The sequence below is a fragment of the Abrus precatorius genome, unplaced genomic scaffold (assembly GCF_003935025.1).
Source record: "Abrus precatorius isolate BTA unplaced genomic scaffold, Abrus_2018 Scaffold6, whole genome shotgun sequence".
Lineage (NCBI taxonomy): Eukaryota > Viridiplantae > Streptophyta > Magnoliopsida > Fabales > Fabaceae > Abrus > Abrus precatorius.
In genome coordinates, this window is record NW_020874406.1 from 18,130,470 (window position 1) to 18,151,387 (window position 20,918).

Below are 20,918 nucleotides of genomic sequence, written 5' to 3' on the forward strand. Positions count from 1 at the left end.
ATAAAGAAGTAAAATACTATTCATCACAACAAAAATCATGTTAACATTCCTGCTTGTGAATTTGAAAAAGTAACACCTTTTGTTCAGTAAGAAATGTTTGAAACAATTCCCATCCCATACGAGGAGTTAGAATCATGAGATGAGATGGCCTGTATGTCCATATCGAACTGCCAAAATACCCTTTGGATCCAAATACACTATTCTAATAAAATTCTATGAGGATATCCCATCCGTGCATCTGATCTGGATGTGGCCCTTTGAGGATGTCGTGCCCTGCAGATGCATGTTATGTAGAGAGAAAATTACCCCAAACCCAGAGCAAAATTACACTATAGGCCTTGATAAGGGGCATTCTCGTCCACTTAACTCCAAACATATAAAATAAACTTACTTTTTTATTGTAGGCTCTCTGCCCAAAGCTGTCTGTGTGCTACTTCTCTTTCTCCAATCTCCATTGTTGCTCCTCCACTAGAGAGTGAACCCGAGGCATATATAACAACTATCCTCACTCCTAAACCGCATTACCTTTCTGGCAAAGAGTAGAGCTTCAGATTCAAGTTTCAACCACAAAACACATTTATCTGAGAAAATAATGGCTTAGTTTAAGTGAAGATTTTTAAGCCCAAAAAGAAAGTAACTTTGCTCTTGCCAGCTAAAGCCAGAGTTGGGGGCATTAAAATAGCAACTTTTTGCAGAAGCAGCACAACCCCTCTTCACTATAGAGTGGACCATTTTTTAAGAACAGTAAGAGACACAAACACAAGCCAAAGAAAAGAGCTTTATTCTTCAACAAAACCGCTGATCTAGCAAGGGAAGAACAAAAAGAGAAGATGGGTTGTTGTCATTCCAAAATAGAGAGGGAAGAAACGGTGTCTCGTTGCAAAGCAAGGAAGCGTTACATGAAGCAGTTTGTGCAAGCAAGACACGCTTTTTCTGCAGCACATGTAATGTACATTCGCTCACTTCGTGCAACTGGTTCTGCTTTGCTTCAGTTTGCAAATGCTGAAACCACCGTCCTCCATCACCACCACCACCTTCCGCCTGATCCTCAGCCCATTCTCCCACCGCCGCCGCCGCCGCGAACCCCCACCCCAATGCCGCCGCCTCCGCCTCCGCCGATGAGTCCGAGTTCGTATACGTGGACATCGGACACTACCTCCTCCCCTGCTCTTCCTCCTCCTCCTCCTCCGCCGCCGCCGCCGGTGTCTTCGTCAACCTGGGATTTCTGGGACCCCTTCATGCAGCCGGCGGCGGGTCCGATTTCTCGGTCGGCGACGGAGGAGGAGTGGGAGGCAACGACCACCACGGGTTCTGAGGTGGTGGTGATGGCGGCCGCGAGCATGACGGCTCCGCCGTCTGTGGTGAGTGGGTTTTCGAAGGAGACAGCTAGTGAGCTTGCAATGGTGGTTTCAAGGAACAGCAAGGATCTTGTTGAGGTTATGAAAGAGCTTGATGACTATTTTCTGAAAGCTGCTGATGCTGGTTCGCATGTCTCTTTGCTCCTTGAAGTTCCAAGTTCTGGCTTTTCTGATCACAGTAAAGCAAGTAAGCCTCCCATGCATGTAACTAATTGGGAGTTTTAAGTGTTAAACCCTTTGAGATTTGTTTGTGGATGCCTAATTTCCAATTATTTTAATTTGTTGTATGTGGTTGAAGTCTGTTTTTCTTCAGCTTTTTGAGTTTTGAAGGGTTGTGTCTTGTTTGTACTTGGTGGTGGTAGGTAAAGTGCACAGCTATGGATGGAGTCTGAGTCCATCGTTGTGGGCTTGGGGTTCTAGTCCAAAACTGAATGGATTTGGCAAGCTGGCTGAGGGAACTCCTGTTTCTGTCGGTACTTTTGGAGATAATGGAGGTGGAAGTGGTGGACACTGCTCCACTGTGGAGAGGCTATATGCATGGGAGAAGAAATTGTACCAAGAGGTTAAGGTGTGTTGCTTTTTTTCTGAGCTTTCTTTGAGGGTAATAATAAAAGAAAAAGAAAAGAGAAATAAAGGCTGAAGAAGATTTTTCTTTTTTGGGCATAAATTTGGTGTGGGTCTAGTGAAGAAGTCTTGTTCTTTACAACTACTGCTATGATTTTCTATTAGTGGTCTTGTGTTCATATACTCAGTTCTAGTTCAGTTTTCCATGTCCCTCATCTCTGAGTCCTCAAAGCATGATTGAAGTAAAAAAAAAAACTCCTAACATATAAATCATTTGAAGAAGAAATTCCACCTTTTTTTTTATTAGATTCATTAGGTAATTTGTCAATTCTGATTAGTTTTCGTTCAACTTCTTTCTTTGGTTGGTTTAAGAATGCCAAGACTATAAAGATGGAGCATGAGAAGAAGGTGGCACTGCTTAGGAAGCTAGAGATGAAGAGGGCAGACTATGTTAAGACAGAGAAGACAAAGAAAGAAGTCGAGAAATTAGAATCACAAATGATGGTTGCTTCTCAGGCCATTGATAGTACATCTGCTGAAATCATCAAATTAAGGGAGATAGAGCTCTACCCTCAACTCATTGAACTTGTCAAAGGGTTAGTCTTCTCAAATTCTGTACTTGCATTTTAGGTCCACTTCAGTTTCATACATAACTTTGCGTCACAACTGAGATGGTTATTAGCTAAAGATAAAGCAAAAATGGTCATTATACAGTCACTAAGTGTACACACACACACCTGATGGGGTGAGGGATAAAAAGAAAAGAGATATTGATGGGAGATGAAAAGAAGAGAAAAATAGAGAAATAAAAAACATGGGATAGAGAGGTAAAAAATATTGTGAAGATGTATCAATTTCATTTTTAAAAGGTAAATCTACACAACAATAGTAAGAAAACACACCCACCTGATGGGGTGAGGGATAAAAAGAAGAGAGATATTGATGGGAGATGAAAAGAAGAGAAAAATAGAGAAAACAAAAACATGGGATAGAGGTAAAAAATATTGTGAAGATGTATCAATTTCATTTTTAAAAGGTAAATCTATACAACAATAGTAAGAAAATAGTAGTTTAGTTTAGAAGCAAAATAGCAATTGAATCATAAAGCAAGAGAGCATTTTTGGGGTGCTGCTTGCTGGTGGAAGTTGGGAAAGCTAGAAGAGAGGCATGCACAAGCCGTGGGAGCTGTCTTTTATTTTACACTTCAAGGGACTGAGTTAAAGCTGTTTGTTGTATGTAGCAGTGTGAAAAGTCAACTACAATTTGGGTCAGAATACATGCGTAGCAGCAGTGACTGTAGAAAATATTGCTTTTGACTGCTTTTTCGTTTTCAGTGATTTAATTTTGTGCTTCTCACTTGTTTTTGGCGAAGACAATCCTGAACACCCTTGGCCGTGACAAGTACAATCTGTACGACCATAAATCTTCGTGTTTTTTTAATTAATTCTGTCTCTTTAAGATCACGGCTTATTGCTTTCTAAACCCCTCTTTTTCATGTACTAGACCTTATTGTGGCACACTTTGTACCATATAATTTCCCGGTGGACTTTCTTTTAATTAGGTAAAATGATCATTTTTGTACCAATGGATGGGATGTTATGGTCCCCGCATGATGATTCTTATCCGTATGTTTTCTGTTCATAAATCATGATATCCTTTTTACTTTGGCAATTCGTACAATACAAAGTATAGGAGCAAGTTCAAAAACGCGATACTCTCTATCGGGGACAGGTAAATACTGTTGCTACAATTTGACCCTTGTCAAACGATTAAAATTTTAAATTCTTTAGAAGAGAAATGCTACTTTATCTCTTTTTTACAAATTTATTTACAAATTAGGAGAGAGATATAAAGAAGTGAAGGAAAAGAATAGTAACGTGATAGAAAGAGACAGATAAAAATGGTAGAGAAAAATGTTATAATCATAAGTTGTGGAATATCATTACTCAATTATTATTGCTTCTGATTTGGTAACAGAATGTGTAGCATAATCTCTGCCTGCCAGGATATTCATTGACTGTGACATAACTGACATATCAAATACAAAGCATACTATTTTTTTTATTATTATTATTAGAATTTAATAAACCTTTCTCAGCATTCAGTGTTTCTTATGTTGGCAGATTAATGTGCATGTGGAGAAGCATGTATGAGTGCCACCAAGTCCAAAAGCATATAGTTCAGCAACTAGAGTACCTCAATACCACACCATCAAACAACCCCACATCTGAGATTCATAGGCAATCAACTCTTAAGCTGGAACTAGAAGTACAACAATGGCATCAATCCTTCTGCAACCTCTTCAAAGCCCACCGTGACTACATTCAATCCCTCACAGGTTGGTTAAGGCTCAGCCTTTTCCAGTTCAGCAAAAACCCTTTGCGCAGAACCCCTGAGGAATCAAAGATATACTCCCTTTGTGAAGAATGGCACCTTGCTGTTGATCGAATTCCAGATAAGGTAGCATCTGAAGGAATAAAAAGCTTGTTAACAATTAGTCATGCCATTGTGGTTCAACAGGCAGAGGAGCATAAACAGAAGAAGAAGTCAGATTCTGCATTTAAAGAGCTTGAGAAGAAGGTGGTTCAGCTTCGGTCCTTGGAGAGCAAGTACGGTCCATACTCCATGCCTGAATCCTCCGGTACCATGAGAACCAAGGACCCCATTGTCGAGAAACGCGCAAAGGTGGAAGCTTTGAGAGGAAAGGCAGAGGAAGAGAAGAGCAAACATGAGAAGTCGGTGAATGTAACTCGGGCAATGACACTGAATAACCTGCAAATGGGTTGCCCGCATGTTTTTCAAGGGATTGTGGGGTTTTCAAGTGTCTGCATGGAGGTTTTTGAATCTGTATACAACAAAGCCAAGGTTACTGAACAGGAGCATGACGTGAAGAGAATATTACCTTAGAAGAATTGAAGTTGATATAAGTGTATAGATCATAGATGATCACCCTTGCCCATATCTGTAGATTGTATTTACACCTAATATCATATGATACCTGATAACCACTGATATGTGGAGGCTAATGGGAGAGTTAAGTGCAATCTAATTCACTTCATTTTTCTTTTTGGGTAAGACTCAAGTTTTAGCTTGGTGTAGAATCCTCATTTCATAGTGAGAGCAGAAGCTGTCAACCCTGCGAGGCCAGGGAATTTGAATGATCTTAGCTTGGAGTTTCACTTTGTTTCATTATATCACTGTTAATATAATCACATTTAGTCGAGAAAATTTGATAATTGGAGGAGTGAGAATACAACCTAGTTGTACCTTTTTTTTCTAAGGCATGGTTTCATTTTGGAAAATATTTTATGGTTGGTACCAAGAGGAGAAGTTTTTACATGTATGGATAACGTGATTCCAACCAATCACTTTGCAATATATGTATAAATTTTATAATTTATAGTTAAAAAATTGATACGTGATGTTAAAAGGTATTCATGTTAGTATGTCTCTTTTAATGTAAATAAAGTGTCTTGTGAAGGTGTTTTCATCTCAACAAAACAAATAAAACTAATAAAAATACAAAATTTACGCTTCCTATCTTGTTTTTCTTGCGAGAATTCTTGTAAGTTTTTGGATAAATTTCTAAAGTAATATTGAAAAAATAATTTTTTTTACAAGTTAAAGAAATTATCTTTTGGTAAAGAAATTATTTTTTCAAATCTTAAAAATTTTATGAGATTTTTTAAAGAAAATATAAGTTAATTTTAATTTATAAAAAGAATTTAATTTATTTTATGAATTCATGTTTGACTCATTTATTGAGAAATTTATTTGTATATTCCAAACGCACATTTAAAGCTTAGAAACAACTTTCAAAAAAGTCTTTATTAAAGCTGTCAAATGAATCAGTTTTGATTAATTTAATCTTTATTCACGTAAGTCAAGGTCAAAAAACTCACAAGAGTAAAAATGTTTATTATATAAAATTTGATAATAAATATTTAAAATAAGATTTATATAATATTAAATATTTATAATAATTATTATTACTAAATAATATTAATAAAAATATAATAATTTATTATCAAATCACATATTTTTCAATTTTTATCTTAATTATTGATAATTATTAAATAACGTAACATTTTGACAAAATATCATTTAAGTATAAATTATAAATTTTTTCATAATATAAAATTTTTATATTATTATTGTTTCTTGATTTATTTTATAAAGTTATTGAAAATATTAAATATTTTAGTTTTATTTTTCGTGAGATCATATTTTTATTAAAATTCATTAAAAATAATTATTTATAGTTCTACAAATTTATATTTATATTTAAAAATAATCATACTATGTATAAACCTAAATTATAATGAATTTATAATTATCAAAACTCATTAAAAAATAAAAAAATACTAGAATTAATTAAAATAATTATTAAAATTTAACAATCGTCTATTTACTTTTAATTAAATTAATTATTGTTATTTTAGTAACTTATTTGATAAAATATTATTTTATCTTTTAATTATTCTATAGTTAAAAATATTTGTTAATAATTCTTAATTAAAATCATAATTATTAGCATACCATATTAAATTTAATTAAAAAATTAAACAAATACAAAAAAATTAATTTAATTTTATAAATTTTTAATTGATAAATTATTTTTATAATAAAATTTTCATATTTAAAATATAGTTTTTGATTTATTTAAATAAAATAATTTAATAAATATTATAAATAAATAATATAATAATTATTCATTACTTTTCAAAATAAGTGAACTAACATCCTCTTAATCTTAATTTACTATTTTTTTATATTAAAACTTAAGATCAAAATAAATCCACTAACTATAGAACTTTGAAGTTATACAGTGAATTAAATTAAATAGGCAGTGAGTTTTAACCTATTCGAATACTCTAATTTTTATGGACATAGTTTAGTGTCAGCTAATGTAAAACTTGATATATTTTCTAGAAAGACCCAACTTTTGTCATGGTTTTTAAAATTGGACCAACTGAATACCAATTAGGTTAGATTACCAAATAACTAAAGAAACTGTGAAACAAAATATAAATTACACCATCAACAACTGAATAACATCTACCAAAATTGGATAAAAATTACTGTCAGAAAATGATCTTGAACTGCTTCTCTCAAAATATTGATTTCTTGATTTTTTAAAAATTTTTTTAATAAAATATTCTAAAATTTTCCAGTAAATATACTCATATTTTAAATATACATTTAAATTATTATTATTTAACCATATATTATAAAACTTCATCTTATAAAATATATACTGTAATATTTGCATTCTAATTTAAAAACTTACATGATCCACTTTTATCATAATTTTTTTTTTTACTTTTTGCTGTCATTTAACATGAATTCACTGTTTAACATATTATTAAAAATATATATATTTAATTATTATCAATTTAATCTCCACTTAAATGTAACTGAGTTAATAAATCATAAACTAATGCCTTATTAATATATCGACCAATCAAATTTTAAAAAACATTGATCGGTGTCATGCAAACATTAAATTATGTTAACATCAAAACTTCAAGAATTATTGTGATATGAACGAGATTATCAAATCTAAGCTTGTGAAAATTTTAACACAAACGGATCAAACTCTGAACAGAAGCAATTTTTACCTCTTTTTTTCATTCTATACGATTAGATGCAACAGCACACTTGCCACGCAACCAAGTTAAACGTTTATCCTTTTTGAGAGACAAAAATATCTCCCTTGCATTAGGTTTGTTAAACAGATCTAGAGCAGCAAAATATAGTTGTTGATCAACACCTTGCATCAAATCCAAGTCCCTAATACATTCAGCTATACTATATCTAGCACTATGTTGCTCTATGGCAGCTGCCCTCATCTTTGATGCAGATGCCATCTCAAATATGGCTTCTGCAATAGCATCATCAATTCCTTTGCGACCTCTTTTGCGAGAAGTTGCAGTTGGTGTAGTAGGTTGAACTGTCTGAGGGTCATTAGCATCTTCATTATCCTGGGATCCAGATGATGACTCTTCGTGGTGTGTGCTCAAGGGCTCTGGACAAGGAATTCTAGAAGTATCTTCACCCTCAGATGCAGCTAAATATTCATGCTTGCCATTGGTTGCTGGCTCAGAGAATATTGTGCATAGTTCCTTAAAGATTGGGCAGCCACCAGTTTTGACAGTCTCAGCATCAGGATGTTTCTGAAATATCAAGAAGAGTTAATCAAGCCTTTGGGACATAGAACATCCCCTGCCAGTGTTCGATGGAAATTCAATTCTGTCATAAAAATTTGCAGTCTGCGATAAAAAATATGAAAAATGCTAGAGACATAAAAACACTCATTTCAACACACAAGCAAAATCTAAGTTGGTCCCATTCTCTATTTACTACGATTGGGGTTCAGCTTATTTTAGAAAAAATAACCTTTTTTTTTTCAGTTCCCTAAGAGAGCTTCTGGAGAAAAAAATTGTTTTCTCCAAAATAATCCCAACCAAACACATACTTGGTGGGTTCCACATGGATTTTTGCCCGATAATGAAGAATGTGGTAAACAAAGTGTTACTAAGTATTATTCTAAAAACTAACAGGGTTTCACTCTAGAGACACAGATTATACCACAGCTTTCTCAACTGTTAGACGGTTACCAATACTTAATGAACATTTTATCATTAAAATGAAAACAAAATCAAAAGGCAAATTTTTGGAGAATTTCATATTAATCCCGGATTGCTAACCGGCTAGTAAGCTGTATCTTCAGCTTGGTGTAAAAAAATTCAAAAACAGATTTTTCATATAAAGCATCCATGAATTTTTACCCCAACTAATAGCTTGTTTGGTTCAAATATTTGGAGGGAGAGCAGGGGTAATAAGGGGCACAAAATCCCACACATCCCATTGATACTTATTCTTATGTCATGGGGATTAAATTATCCTTATAACCATTGAGTTAATCACTTTATTTGTCTATTATAAGAGTACATAGTAAGGTATTTTATTTTCCCTCCCCTCCATTAAAACTGCTTCCCTCCCTTTCCTTCTTTTAAATCAGTGAGCACATATTCTACAAGAGAAAGCCAAACTGACAATATGTTTCAGAAGTTTCCTCCTTCAACATGACCATATTTTGATATTTAATTAAAAACAATAACGCATAAGATGAAGGAACATACCTTGATGTATTCAGCCCAAATTTCATCATTAGCTGTAATGGATCCGGTGGCTTCATCCCAACCAAATTCACTCTGATCAAGAATGGACTTCACAGTAGCATACTGCCTTCTCAAGACTGAATATCGGTTTTTGAGTTGTTCCTTGTCCCATTTCAGACCTGTTTTGTTGTAAAATTCATCACAAATATATTTCCATGCTTTCTTATTAAATAAATTGTTATGTTTATTCCCTTTATGTACTTGGTCAACCATCAATTCCACAAGAATCTTAGTGAGCGACATCGTCCACCTAGCCCTTGATTGTTCCTGCTGCTGAGTTTCAAGTCTTCTAGATCTTGTAAGTTGGCCTGCCATCTATATAGTTATAGTAACGTAAGTGCTTGATAAAAATAGGTATAAACAAACACAGACACACACTGAAGAGAATGGTCATGACAAGAGTGGATTCTGTTTTTTTGGCCATAGGATTCTAGTTGACTATGGCCAGCAATAATTTAAAGAGTGACAGGGGGAAATAATAATAATATAATACTAATAAGCTAGTGAAAAAAACCTATATGCAGTTGAGAACTGTTCATGCATACAGTGGTGAATCAAAAAGAAAATTAAACAGAAAACCACCATTAAAGAGAGAACCATTTGTACAGTTGAAATGGGTACAATAGCAAGCACAAACTCTTGGTATGAGGAGGACACAAAATCAAAGAACACCCAGAAAGAGTTATGTTTCACTGTGCCAAGCAGCGAGAAAGGGCAAATACATAAACTTTGCATTATTCAGAATGAGGGGTAGCTAATGCATCTCAGTTCAGGCATTTTATGTTGATGATTTCAATTAAATTCATTTTCTAATTACACTTTTGTTTGATCCTTTTGAAAACCCTAAAGCAGAGGGAAAAAACGAAAATTTACCTACGAGCAAACCCGATCTCTCCGACAAAGATTGATCCTTCGATGAGATTACAACAGGGAAGAAGAACAGAGAATCCTTGAAAACAACCCTTCTTTGCTACGAGGAAAATTTCAAACAAGGCTAATTTGGCAAAGTAAACTCTTCGTTGATTAGCTTTAGTTCTAAATATTTTAAATTATCCTCAATTAAATTCGATCCTTGTATGAATTTAATCCTAATTGATTGTGTTCATTCCCGTTTAATTCAATATCTCTTTTTTTTTAGTCGAATTAATTCAATCTAATTTAGGAAAATATATAATTATAAATTATTAATGTACTTTTATGAATAAATAAATGTAAATTGAGTTTTATTTTATTTATATCTTTATCGAGAGAAAACATCTTTATCCTTTTTCTATATAAAAATTGAAAAATGAAAGAATGAAAGTTTTAAATAATAATACCAATAGCAATAATAAGAGAATTGCATTGATGGTAAACCAACATTAAACTTTAATTCAAATTCAAGATTAGTTAATTGTTTTGACTTTTGAAGAAAAAAATATTATGAAATAATTAATTTAGAAGACTTAAGTTTAAAAATAATTTATATTTAAGTATTTTTTTTTAACGTGTAAATATTTTGTCCTCTGGATGTAAAATTAATTATTATTAATGAAAAAGTTAAAACTTTTCAATTCTTTTAAAATTAAATTGTCTTATTATAAAATTAGTTTTAAAATGTTAACTAATAGTGTACCGCGCAGTTCAATTCTTCAAGCTGTGAAAGATAATTTTGATGAATATCTATCAAACTTTTCCAAATATTTGTATATGAATCAGGATATTTGTTTAATATCAGCGTCCAACTTTTATTTTTAAATCATTTTTTTAAAATTAATGTTTTTAAAAATATTAAAACTTAGAAGATAAATTTTTGTTTCTCTAAAGTATTGGCAAATTTTATCATTGAATTTTATTACCAGCTTTTATTAATAATTAAAATATAAGCATTTAAAACTTTTATTACCGATAGATATTGTCATAAAGTTTACTATTAATATATTAAGCCAATAAAAATATTTTTTTGAAAAATAGATAAATATATATTAATTTTTACTTATAAAAAGAGTTTAATTTGTTTTTCTACTTAGTTTTTTTATTCTTATAAATATATGTTGATAAATTTACTTAAACTAAACAAAGATATTTGTAATAAATTTAAAAATTTATATAAAATAAAAATAAGAATTTTATACATATAAATGTAAAATTTAAATTTTATATAATATAATAAAAATAATTAAATTTAAAATAAAATTAGTAAAAACAAATTATCATTGTAACAAAAAAGTATAATTCACATATTATTTTTAAATAATTTTAAGTTTAAAAAGTATATGTGATAAAACTGTAAACGAAGATAATTATATTAAAAATTTAAAATTAATTATTCAACTATAAAATATATTAAATTTTAATATAAATAAATCATCAAATGACAATATTATAATATTTTTAAACATAGAACACGTGACTTGTAGATATTAAACGCCTTAAATAATAACAAACGCTTGTGAGATTTCTTTATAAAACTTGATATACATTATTAACATTATAAAAAACTTAGTATTTAAATATAAATAATTAATATAATAATTGATGCATATATTTTCCCTTAAAAAATCTTTTTTAAAATTAAAGCAAAAAATGAAAATATTTTAATTATAAAAATAAAAATATTGTTTATTATTATATTTCTAAATTTGAAAATATATTAAATATTTTTTAAAATTATATTAAGATATTAAAAAATATTTATGTCTTTTTAATATAAAAGCATAAAATACTCCTTGATTATATAAAGCACGTAAAAAATTTACAAATAAAAATTCCTATTATGAATATTATAAAAAATAGTTAGCCTCACCTAACCCCGCCACTGATGGTCACCGTCTTCTTCTGTTCAACGAACAGAGCATGTTATTGCTGTTGTTAAAGTTCTCTTCTTCACTCACCAACCACCAAGCCACGACCTTCCATTCTTGAATCCCCTTCAGACCCAATGGCTTCCACGTCCACCCATTTCTCTCTTTTCCTTTCCACCAAACAACCATCTCCAATCCCCAAACCCTCTTTCTTCTCCCATCCCAAAAACAAACACTTCAACTGCAACCCCAAGTGGGCTTGGGCCTCTCTTTCCGCCGCATCCAAGTCAAGGATACGCGCCGCTTCCTCTCAGGTCATGGATCCCTTCGTACCCAAAACCCAACCCACCATCGTCGAAGTCGATTTGGGCAATCGGAGCTACCCCATTTATATCGGATCCGGGTTACTTCACCAACCACAGTTACTTCAGAGGTAACAACTCAATTTTTCATATTTTATTTCAACTTTCTAATGAGGTATCGTTTAATATTTTCTCACTAGTTTATGGTTGTGTAATAGGCATGTGCATGGAAAGAGGGTCCTTGTTGTAACTAATAAAACGGTTGCACCACTGTATTTAGATAAAGTTGTTGAGGCTTTAACAAGTGGAAACCCTAATGTTTCTGTTGAGACTGTAATTTTACCGGACGGTGAACAGTACAAGGACATGGTTGGTATTATGTGCTTGAATTGGGATTTGGCAAGTGTGTTTGTTGGCAATTGCATAAAGAGTGTTTGTTTGTATGTTCAATTGATAGGATAATCTTATGAAAGTCTTTGATAAGGCCATTGAATCGCGACTTGATCGGCGGTGTACGTTTGTAGCTCTTGGAGGCGGTGTGATTGGCGATATGTGTGGCTTTGCTGCCTCCGCGTTCCTGCGTGGTGTTGACTTTATCCAGATTCCAACCACTGTTATGGCACAGGTCTTTCGCTGCTCCTTTTCGAATTTCTTTTCGTGATGATGTCTATTAATGGTTCTAGTGTCCACAATCTTCGTTATTGTGTTTCTGGATTCATTGGACTGTGTGTTATGTTCCCAGGTTGATTCTTCAGTTGGTGGCAAAACCGGGATAAACCATAGCCTTGGAAAGAACTTGATCGGTGCTTTTTACCAACCTCAGTGTGTGCTTATAGACACGGACACTTTAAGTACATTACCGGATAGGGAACTGGCATCAGGGTTTGCAGAGGTTATAAAGTATGGGCTCATTAGGGATGCAAAGTTTTTTGAGTGGCAAGAGAAAAATATGCAGGCATTACTGGCAAGGTAGATTTTTAATGAAGTATCTTACTGTTCCGTAACAACCTTTCATTTCTTTTATTAATCTGCTCCATTTTCTTTATGAACCTTGTAATAATAGGTGAAAACATCTCATGGATGATAAAAGCAAATATTCTACTAAACTATGTACTTTTGGCTGAGAAAAGTATCTCAGGCTTGAGCCTTATGACTTTTCACTATTTAATCTGCGTTGCATGGGTTATAGATAGAAGTATCCAATATGACAAGATACAATACTCAAATACTATAGCTATTTTAGAAACTAAGATATGGATACAACAATTTATATTAAACAAAATATGCATTTTCTTATCAGCAATATGCAGACTTATATATATAAATCAATGAATTTTATCTGCATGTGATTATCCTATCCCAACTCAAGTTCCATGTTGTGCTTCCTCTCTCAAGCCCCTATGTAATGATTGAGGCTGGCAAGCACTTTAGATGGATATTTCAAAAGCAGATACCTCAAAAATACAATACAAGTATCAGAATTGCATAAAGATGTGATCCCATTTTTGCAGTACTCTCTGCGTCACGGCTCATCAGTACCACATACTTTCTCTTTTTGCTCTATTTCTTTTATCAAAATGTTGTGCAGTTGCTTTCAGTATGTTTTTTTTCCTTGTCCAGTTTTTACAAGTTAATGTTATCCACTGCAGAGATCCTAGTGCACTAGCATATGCTATAAAGCGATCTTGTGAAAACAAGGCTGAGGTTGTGTCTTTAGATGAGAAGGAAAGTGGACTGAGGGCAACATTGAACTTGGGTCATACATTTGGTCATGTGAGTAATATGAATGGTTATTATATTATTTTAGGTTGCAAAATTGTAAAATCTGCATTGGGAAGATCTTCCTTAGGCTTATATACTCTCCAGATAATATTTATAACCTGGGTTAAAAATTAATGTGTTTATAAACAAGTATAAAACTGTAAACATAATGAAAAAATAATTTGATTGAATGGAAACATGGAATTTTAAAGAAAATTTTATTTGTTAGTATGGTGCCCAAGCTTAATTTAGCATGTTCCAAAGCAACAGGTCCGGTTATTTCAAACATGGAATTTAAGCTTCTACAGAGGATAGAACATGAAGAATGTTAATTTGTTATGACTTATGAATATGATTGCTTCTTTGTAATGAATGGCAGCCTATGATGTTAGATTAATTAATCATTGATGCCCCTTTCATGCTAAATTTCTGAGTTAATCTATTGACTTAAACTTCCATCCCTGATAATTTTGCAGATTATTTACATAATTGGAGCTTTTAAAATATAACGGTTAAGGACATCTAATAATATGTGTTTATTTGCTGTGCAAGTTGTAACATCACTCTATTCTACAAAGTTTGTTCCTGCCTTTTATTTATCTGTAAATTTTCCTCGCTGATTTTAACTCTCTTTCCTGTGGCTCTTATTTTAGGCAATAGAAACTGGGTCTGGCTATGGGCAGTGGCTTCATGGAGAAGCTGTTGCAGCTGGCATGGTATTCCTTTTTTCTTTTAACAAAATAATACCATGAGTTATACTTACTTGTGTGCAATTATTCTTGCCCAGTTTTTTCCTCGGTGTCTTTCTTTGAATGCCAGACTTATTGAGGGAAATCTGTATGCCAATGTACACAGGTAATGGCAGTTGACATGTCATATCGCCTAGGTTGGATTGATGATTCTATTGTGAAGCGAGTTCAAGACATTTTAAAACAGGCTAAGTTACCTACAGCCCCCCCTGAGATCATGACAGTGGACATGTTTAAATCTATCATGGCGGTAAGGGCTGATGCTCAGTTCTATTTTAAGGTTCACTTTGTTTTTGTCAGGACTAACAGTTTTTTTATTTTGGTATGTCAGGTTGATAAGAAGGTGGCAGATGGATTACTAAGGCTTATCCTTCTAAAGGGTCCCCTAGGCAATTGCGTTTTCACAGGGGATTATGACAGAAAGACCCTAGATGATACGCTGCGTGCATTCTGTAAATCCTGATCTTTGGGCTTGATGTTTCTGTTGCAGCTTTATGCAATTATTTTTTAGTGAGTGCTTGAATGTTGTGATAACCTCATGTATTTTTCTAGTGCACTTTGAATGCCATCAATGGCCCCCATTATATACGCGAGTCAATTACAAAGTTGTATTATTAGAAATTGAGGCATATTCAATAATTATTATCCGAGCAGATCATATTGTTCTCATCATTTTTCTTGCTCACAACAATGCTGAAATAACTCTCATTCTTTTAAGTGGAGGGGGTATGGTTAAAGTCAACAACCTAAACTTCGTAGCTGTGCAACATAAATCTCTTGTTCTGGTGTTAAAGTTGAAGAGAACTCGGTGGCATGACGATTGATGAATAAGATGATTCCTCTAATTCTGGTGGTGTTCTTACGGAAGCCAACTGTTACAGTTGCAAGTACTGGATGAAGTTAAGAAATAGGCAGTTATGATTTTCATACGGATATGTAATGGGATAAGCCCAAAAATGTTTATACCCGGAAAACAAAAAAGATCATGATGTATACAAGTGCAAAATATTAAAAGAGCATGTGGATGATAATTGATTATCATTCTATCTAGCCTGTGTAAAGTCAATTTCCAACCTGATGAATAAACAATGAAACGTAAATCTAGTGCGTCAAGTAGGAGAACTGAATTCCACATACTTATTTTTAACCTTACGTTTCACTTAAGTTGTTAACCTTTGATAAAATGGACCTCCTTGAGAGGAAAAAAGCTTCTCACCCCTTATCTTTTTATGACAATTTTGGTGAACTTTTACATGTGGTACTTGCATATACAAATAGAACTAAGACCACAAACTATTTTAAGAAGAAATTCTGAAAAAGACATGCAATCAGGTAGAAGAACGACATTGAAAAGTCGATGATCTGATCTAAAGTAATGTTGGTAATTTCTCTAAGCTAAGCTGGTAATCCTCTGAAATTTAGCAATAAAACAAGATGTGGGAAAGACCTATTATATTATTTCAAATATTTGGACATAACTTTGAATCAACACGAAAAAGTTTGCCCTACCCATAATTCCATTCAGCCTCAATGACTAGTCCAATTAAGTCTTGCATTCATATCATGCCTCCGAATCATCTTTATAAATTTAGTTAAATCTTAATTTCCTTACAAATTGTACTGCACAGGAAAACAAACACTAAAAGGTTAGGAATTTTCAAACTTGGTCTTAAAACACATGTAGACATTACATGGCCAAGCACAGGTTCCGAATATTCCAAAAATCACAAGTCTAAATCACATTTCTTGTTTGGCTTTATTGAAAATGTCTGGTCACATCTAAGCAAAAAAATATGAATACTCAAAAATAAAGCAGATGGTAATCCTAAATACCTATCTTCACCAAAAAAAAAAAAAAAGCGTCTGTACCTCAGAAGGACTACAAGGATAATGAATAGTGGCTTGTTTGGTTGTGCATCTAGTGCAAATTTTGAGTGACCCGTGACATAATTCTAGTTTTTGACTTCTTGTTTGTGGAGTAAGGACTCAGTGTGTTGTATTTGAAAGCCTAGCAGAGGAAACGTGAAAAATTGGAAATACAAGTTTCATGTTTTGTCCATTATAATAGTAAAGATAAATTTTGTTGGTTGTCATTTCATATTCAACAGACATCCTTAATTAATCAGCGATGTTTGATCTGATGTTTATCCTTGGCGACTTTCACACCATGCTAGGAATGTTGTACCAAAAATTAGATATATTGACATTTTAGAAAAGGAAAAACTGTATACCTCTTTTTTTAAAATTTGATGACAAGTCAGGTGTAAGAGAAATGTGGATCCCATCGTGACGGGAAAAGGATGAAAAAATTATTCTAATTTTAATTATCATAAAAAATTAATGAACCTGTGATGTGGATGAACTTTCAACAATTCTTTAAAGGTCATAAACATAAAGTTTATCATCTATACATGAAATCCTGAATCATTTTAGTAGTAACAAGTATCGCAATTATTTTTAATGGAATGTATTTGTGTATCTTTTTTGACGTTCAAAATACGTGTAAAAAAATTATAACTCGTTTAAAAAGAACAAAATGCCAATCTTTTGAGGAACTTGCTCCGTCTGCAATGAGGATGACTAACTCACCAAAGAAAATTGCTATTCACAAATGATTTTCACTTTATTTTTCACAGTATAGCATCATAATTAAATTATAAATGTACAAAACAATGAATTAAATTCATGTATAATCAATTGGCAAGAACCATGCATCTATATTTATGTTATAAAATAATGATTGGATAACATAAAAATATTTATTCATATTTAATTTTAAAAATATTCAGAGATAAAACAAAATAAAAGATAATGTACATTACACACACACACACACAAACGTCTGTATTTGTTAGGACAACGTTTTTAATTTATGTTATTGGTTCGAACAGTGATAAATTAAAATTTTAATTAAAATACACTCACAACATTGTAATTTTTTTTTATATTGTATAATCATAAATTATTACATCAATTGTTACAAAAAAATTATTACATCAATAAAAACTAATTTTTTTATAATAGTTTATTAAAAATGATATTTATCATATATTTTAATTGATAAGTAATGTAAAATTTTGTATACTGATTATATCAAAATTAAATTCTAAATTAAATTTAAATAATTTCATTCAAATGAACCGAAATTTAAAATAATTTTTGAAAATGATTGAGGATATGAGAAAAATAATAATGATTACGAAATGTTGTCTAGTTTTAGATTAAAAATCTAAAATGTATTAATATTGTTTAATTGGAAAATGAAGAAGGATTTAGCGTGAAAATACAAAGAATTGAAAAATGGTAATAAAATGAGAAAATAAGTGAGAAAGTATCGGCGACCATGAAATTATCGAGTGAGGATCCGAAAATGGGTGCGATAAAGACGCCAAGTTAAAATGGGAAAAATGTGGGAATTAATTTAAACAAAATGAAAAGTTAATAACAGCAGAGTTTGTTGGGTTTGATAGATAGTATCGTTTGTTTGGTTGTATGAACGGTTCAACAGCAAAATCTCGCGGTTCGTCTCTTTCTCTCATCTCTTCTCCGTCATTGTTAGGGTTTCCTCATTTCCCCCTTTTCCCTCGCAATCTCTTTCTGCATTTTCGCAATTAGGGTTCGTTTCGCCATTTTCTTTTATTCTTCTCTTCTGTTTTTCATTCACCGACGATTCTTCTTTTTGTTTTGTGGGTTTGGGTTTGGGTTTTGGTCGGTGCAGATGCGTAATTGAGACGGAAGCAGGTGAAGGAGAGGAGGAGAAGAAGAAGAAATTGGAGGGGGCGTGTGATTTGGTCCTCAGGTGAAGATCTGAGGCTTTCGTGTTTCGGTTTTTTTTTTTTTGGTTTTCTCGGAGTTGGAAAGATGAGTGCTTCTAGGTTCATCAAGTGCGTCACTGTTGGTGATGGAGCTGTGGGAAAAACCTGCTTGCTAATTTCCTACACCAGCAACACCTTCCCCACCGTCAGTTCTTTCTCTTTATGTGTTTCTATTTTCGGTTTTTTTTTTTTTTTTTACTTACTGTTTGAAATGAAAATGTGGATTTTTGGGTGTTGGGGTGATGATTGAATTTGGGAAATTTGAAATTCGTTTGCATGGTATCTCCATTTGGGGAAATCAGCCAGCAATGTATGTGGAATTTAAAGGTGAAAATGGGTGTATTTTGAGATTTTGGGGCTGAATTTGTGACTATTCAGTTGGGTTAACAATTTGCGGGAGTTTCTGTTGATAGCATTGTATTTGTGTGTTTTCTGCTGAGAAAGAGGGGCATTGCCGTTGTTATTGTTAACTTTTCACTCTGCTGTCTGCGTGGAAACAGGATTATGTGCCGACTGTTTTTGACAATTTCAGCGCAAATGTGGTTGTCAATGGAAGCATTGTTAACCTGGGTTTGTGGGACACTGCTGGTAATGTTGCGTGATTACGTTTTTTCTATTTCGGCGAACTCTGGGATGTGAGAAAGTCTCTCTGGATTTATTGTGTTATTTGTGGAGCAGGACAAGAGGATTATAACAGATTAAGACCTTTGAGTTACCGTGGTGCCGATGTTTTCATTCTGGCTTTCTCTCTCATAAGTAAGGCCAGTTATGAAAACGTCTCTAAAAAGGTACGTAATACAGGGTTTCTGTTTGACCTTTAATGAACAATATATTGATTGTGTTAGATGTTAAGAAAATATTTAATTTATAGAAAATTGCTGATGAATTGCTCGTGTTTGTTTCATTTTCAGTGGATTCCAGAGTTGAAGCATTATGCGCCTGGTGTCCCAATAATTCTGGTTGGCACAAAGCTTGGTAAGTATATAGCTGCATGATGTGATACTGCTATTGTCATACCATGCATTCATTATATCCTGCCTTCTGGCTTTTATGTTGATAATTGTGGTTTGTGTTATGATGAAATCATATAAACCTAACTCCATGGATTTCATAATCAATAAATGTTGACTTTAGATACAATTACTAGTTACAACATCTTTGAAATTTTCCATTATCTGATTGACGAATTGTTGAGTCAGTTTTTTCCTGCTAGGAGGGGGTGGGTTTCTGGCGTGTTGTATCCTCTTTTTTCTTTAGATATTCATCTTCATTGTTTTTCCAGTATAGTTGATACTGCAGCTACTGTCAGTGCTTTGATGTTTCTGGTTGGTTGGTAGTTTTATTCATGCAATTTATATGTGGATAGGCTGGCCCTGTCTCCTATGTATTAATATTTCCAAATAATCTTCTGGTGAGGTTCATTGCCTGTTTTGGTCTATTGAGGGGGTAAATTGGTTGTTTTAGTTTCTTGACTGGCGCAAATGCTATTGATGGTTTTCTCGACTAAAAGTTGGTTCCATATTATTTTGTGATTTGTCATGAGATAGACCTCCGGGATGATAAACAGTTCTGCACAGACCATCCTGGTGCCGTGCCTATTACCGCAGCTCAGGTGAATATTGCTTCTGGTGCTCTGGAATCTTGTAAAACTATTTAATAAAGTAAATCTGACATGTGCTTTCTCTTAAAGGGAGAAGAGCTTAGGAAGCTGATTAATGCACCCGCATACATTGAATGCAGTTCAAAAACACAGGAGGTACACAGTTGAATGTTTTTCTGGTTTCCCCCCTAAATCACACTGATTAATTTGACACGTTTAAGTTTATTCCGGGCATTTATTGCAGAACGTGAAGGCAGTCTTTGATGCAGCCATAAGAGTTGTCCTTCAACCACCTAAGCAGAAGAAAAAGAAGGGTAAAGCGCAAAAGGCCTGTTCCATATTGTGATTCACTAGGTGTTAACATTTGACTGCCCTGCCCTTTGTTCTACCTGTATTACCCTCCCCTTCTTTCTTTTCATTATTTCTTTGTTATTGAAGAAGTTGGAGTTTATGTGGGTGTTCTTCAGACAAATCTCTAGATCTCCTTGAAGCATAAGGTGGTTTACTGCTTTGCTTTCTTTGAATTATTGTCAACTCTAATAGTCAAATTTGCATTCCATGGTTCCCACCTTTTTCTTATAAGTTCCGTTTTGATTTTTGTATTAATAGGCTGGAATGTCCCAGTTAGGATGACGACCTTGCTTGCATTAAGATATATATATATATATATATATCGATACAAGGCTTGGCTGTGTGCACATATTAAGTCGTTTCTTAGTTGTGAATTGATGGGATAAAGGGGGTTTTCCTCGCATTATTTTCATTCAGTCCCCGCGAAAATTCGCAAGTTCCTCGATAAACA

The 20,918-nt window shown here is 33.1% G+C and overlaps 3 protein-coding genes across 6 annotated transcripts; 2 read left to right on the forward strand and 1 right to left on the reverse strand.

Moving 5' to 3' along the window:
* Nucleotides 1-830: 830 nt before the first annotated feature.
* On the forward strand, nt 831-20,876 carry LOC113869576 (rac-like GTP-binding protein RHO1). 4 transcript variants are annotated; one of them, XM_027505964.1, is made up of 10 exons: nt 831-1,545; nt 1,721-1,926; nt 2,295-2,518; nt 4,046-4,808; nt 19,017-19,104; nt 19,195-19,304; nt 19,428-19,491; nt 20,064-20,128; nt 20,207-20,272; nt 20,361-20,681. In XM_027505964.1, the coding sequence occupies exons 1-10, from the start codon at nt 831-833 to the stop codon at nt 20,460-20,462; spliced, it is 2,403 nt and encodes an 800-aa protein (XP_027361765.1). In that variant the 3' UTR covers nt 20,463-20,681. The 4 variants fall into 4 exon arrangements, with proteins under 4 accessions (XP_027361765.1, XP_027361766.1, XP_027361768.1 ...); XM_027505967.1 differs by lacking the exons at nt 831-1,545; nt 1,721-1,926; nt 2,295-2,518; nt 4,046-4,808 and adding exons at nt 12,027-12,037; nt 18,568-18,661; XM_027505966.1 differs by lacking the exons at nt 831-1,545; nt 1,721-1,926; nt 2,295-2,518; nt 4,046-4,808 and adding exons at nt 18,038-18,221; nt 18,420-18,661 and having other exon boundaries at nt 20,361-20,876.
* LOC113869578 (L10-interacting MYB domain-containing protein-like) lies at nt 7,550-10,107 on the reverse strand. The gene is made up of 3 exons (XM_027505969.1): nt 9,980-10,107; nt 9,068-9,421; nt 7,550-8,098 (listed from the first exon to the last, which is right to left on the reverse strand). Exons 2-3 carry the CDS (start codon nt 9,419-9,421, stop codon nt 7,553-7,555), a joined length of 900 nt encoding a protein of 299 aa, XP_027361770.1. The 5' UTR covers nt 9,980-10,107; the 3' UTR covers nt 7,550-7,552.
* Nucleotides 11,890-15,811, forward strand: LOC113869577 (3-dehydroquinate synthase, chloroplastic). The gene is made up of 8 exons (XM_027505968.1): nt 11,890-12,322; nt 12,410-12,560; nt 12,649-12,816; nt 12,934-13,160; nt 13,841-13,964; nt 14,606-14,668; nt 14,808-14,951; nt 15,033-15,811. Exons 1-8 carry the CDS (start codon nt 12,027-12,029, stop codon nt 15,162-15,164), a joined length of 1,305 nt encoding a protein of 434 aa, XP_027361769.1. The 5' UTR covers nt 11,890-12,026; the 3' UTR covers nt 15,165-15,811.
* Nucleotides 20,877-20,918: the final 42 nt, after the last annotated feature.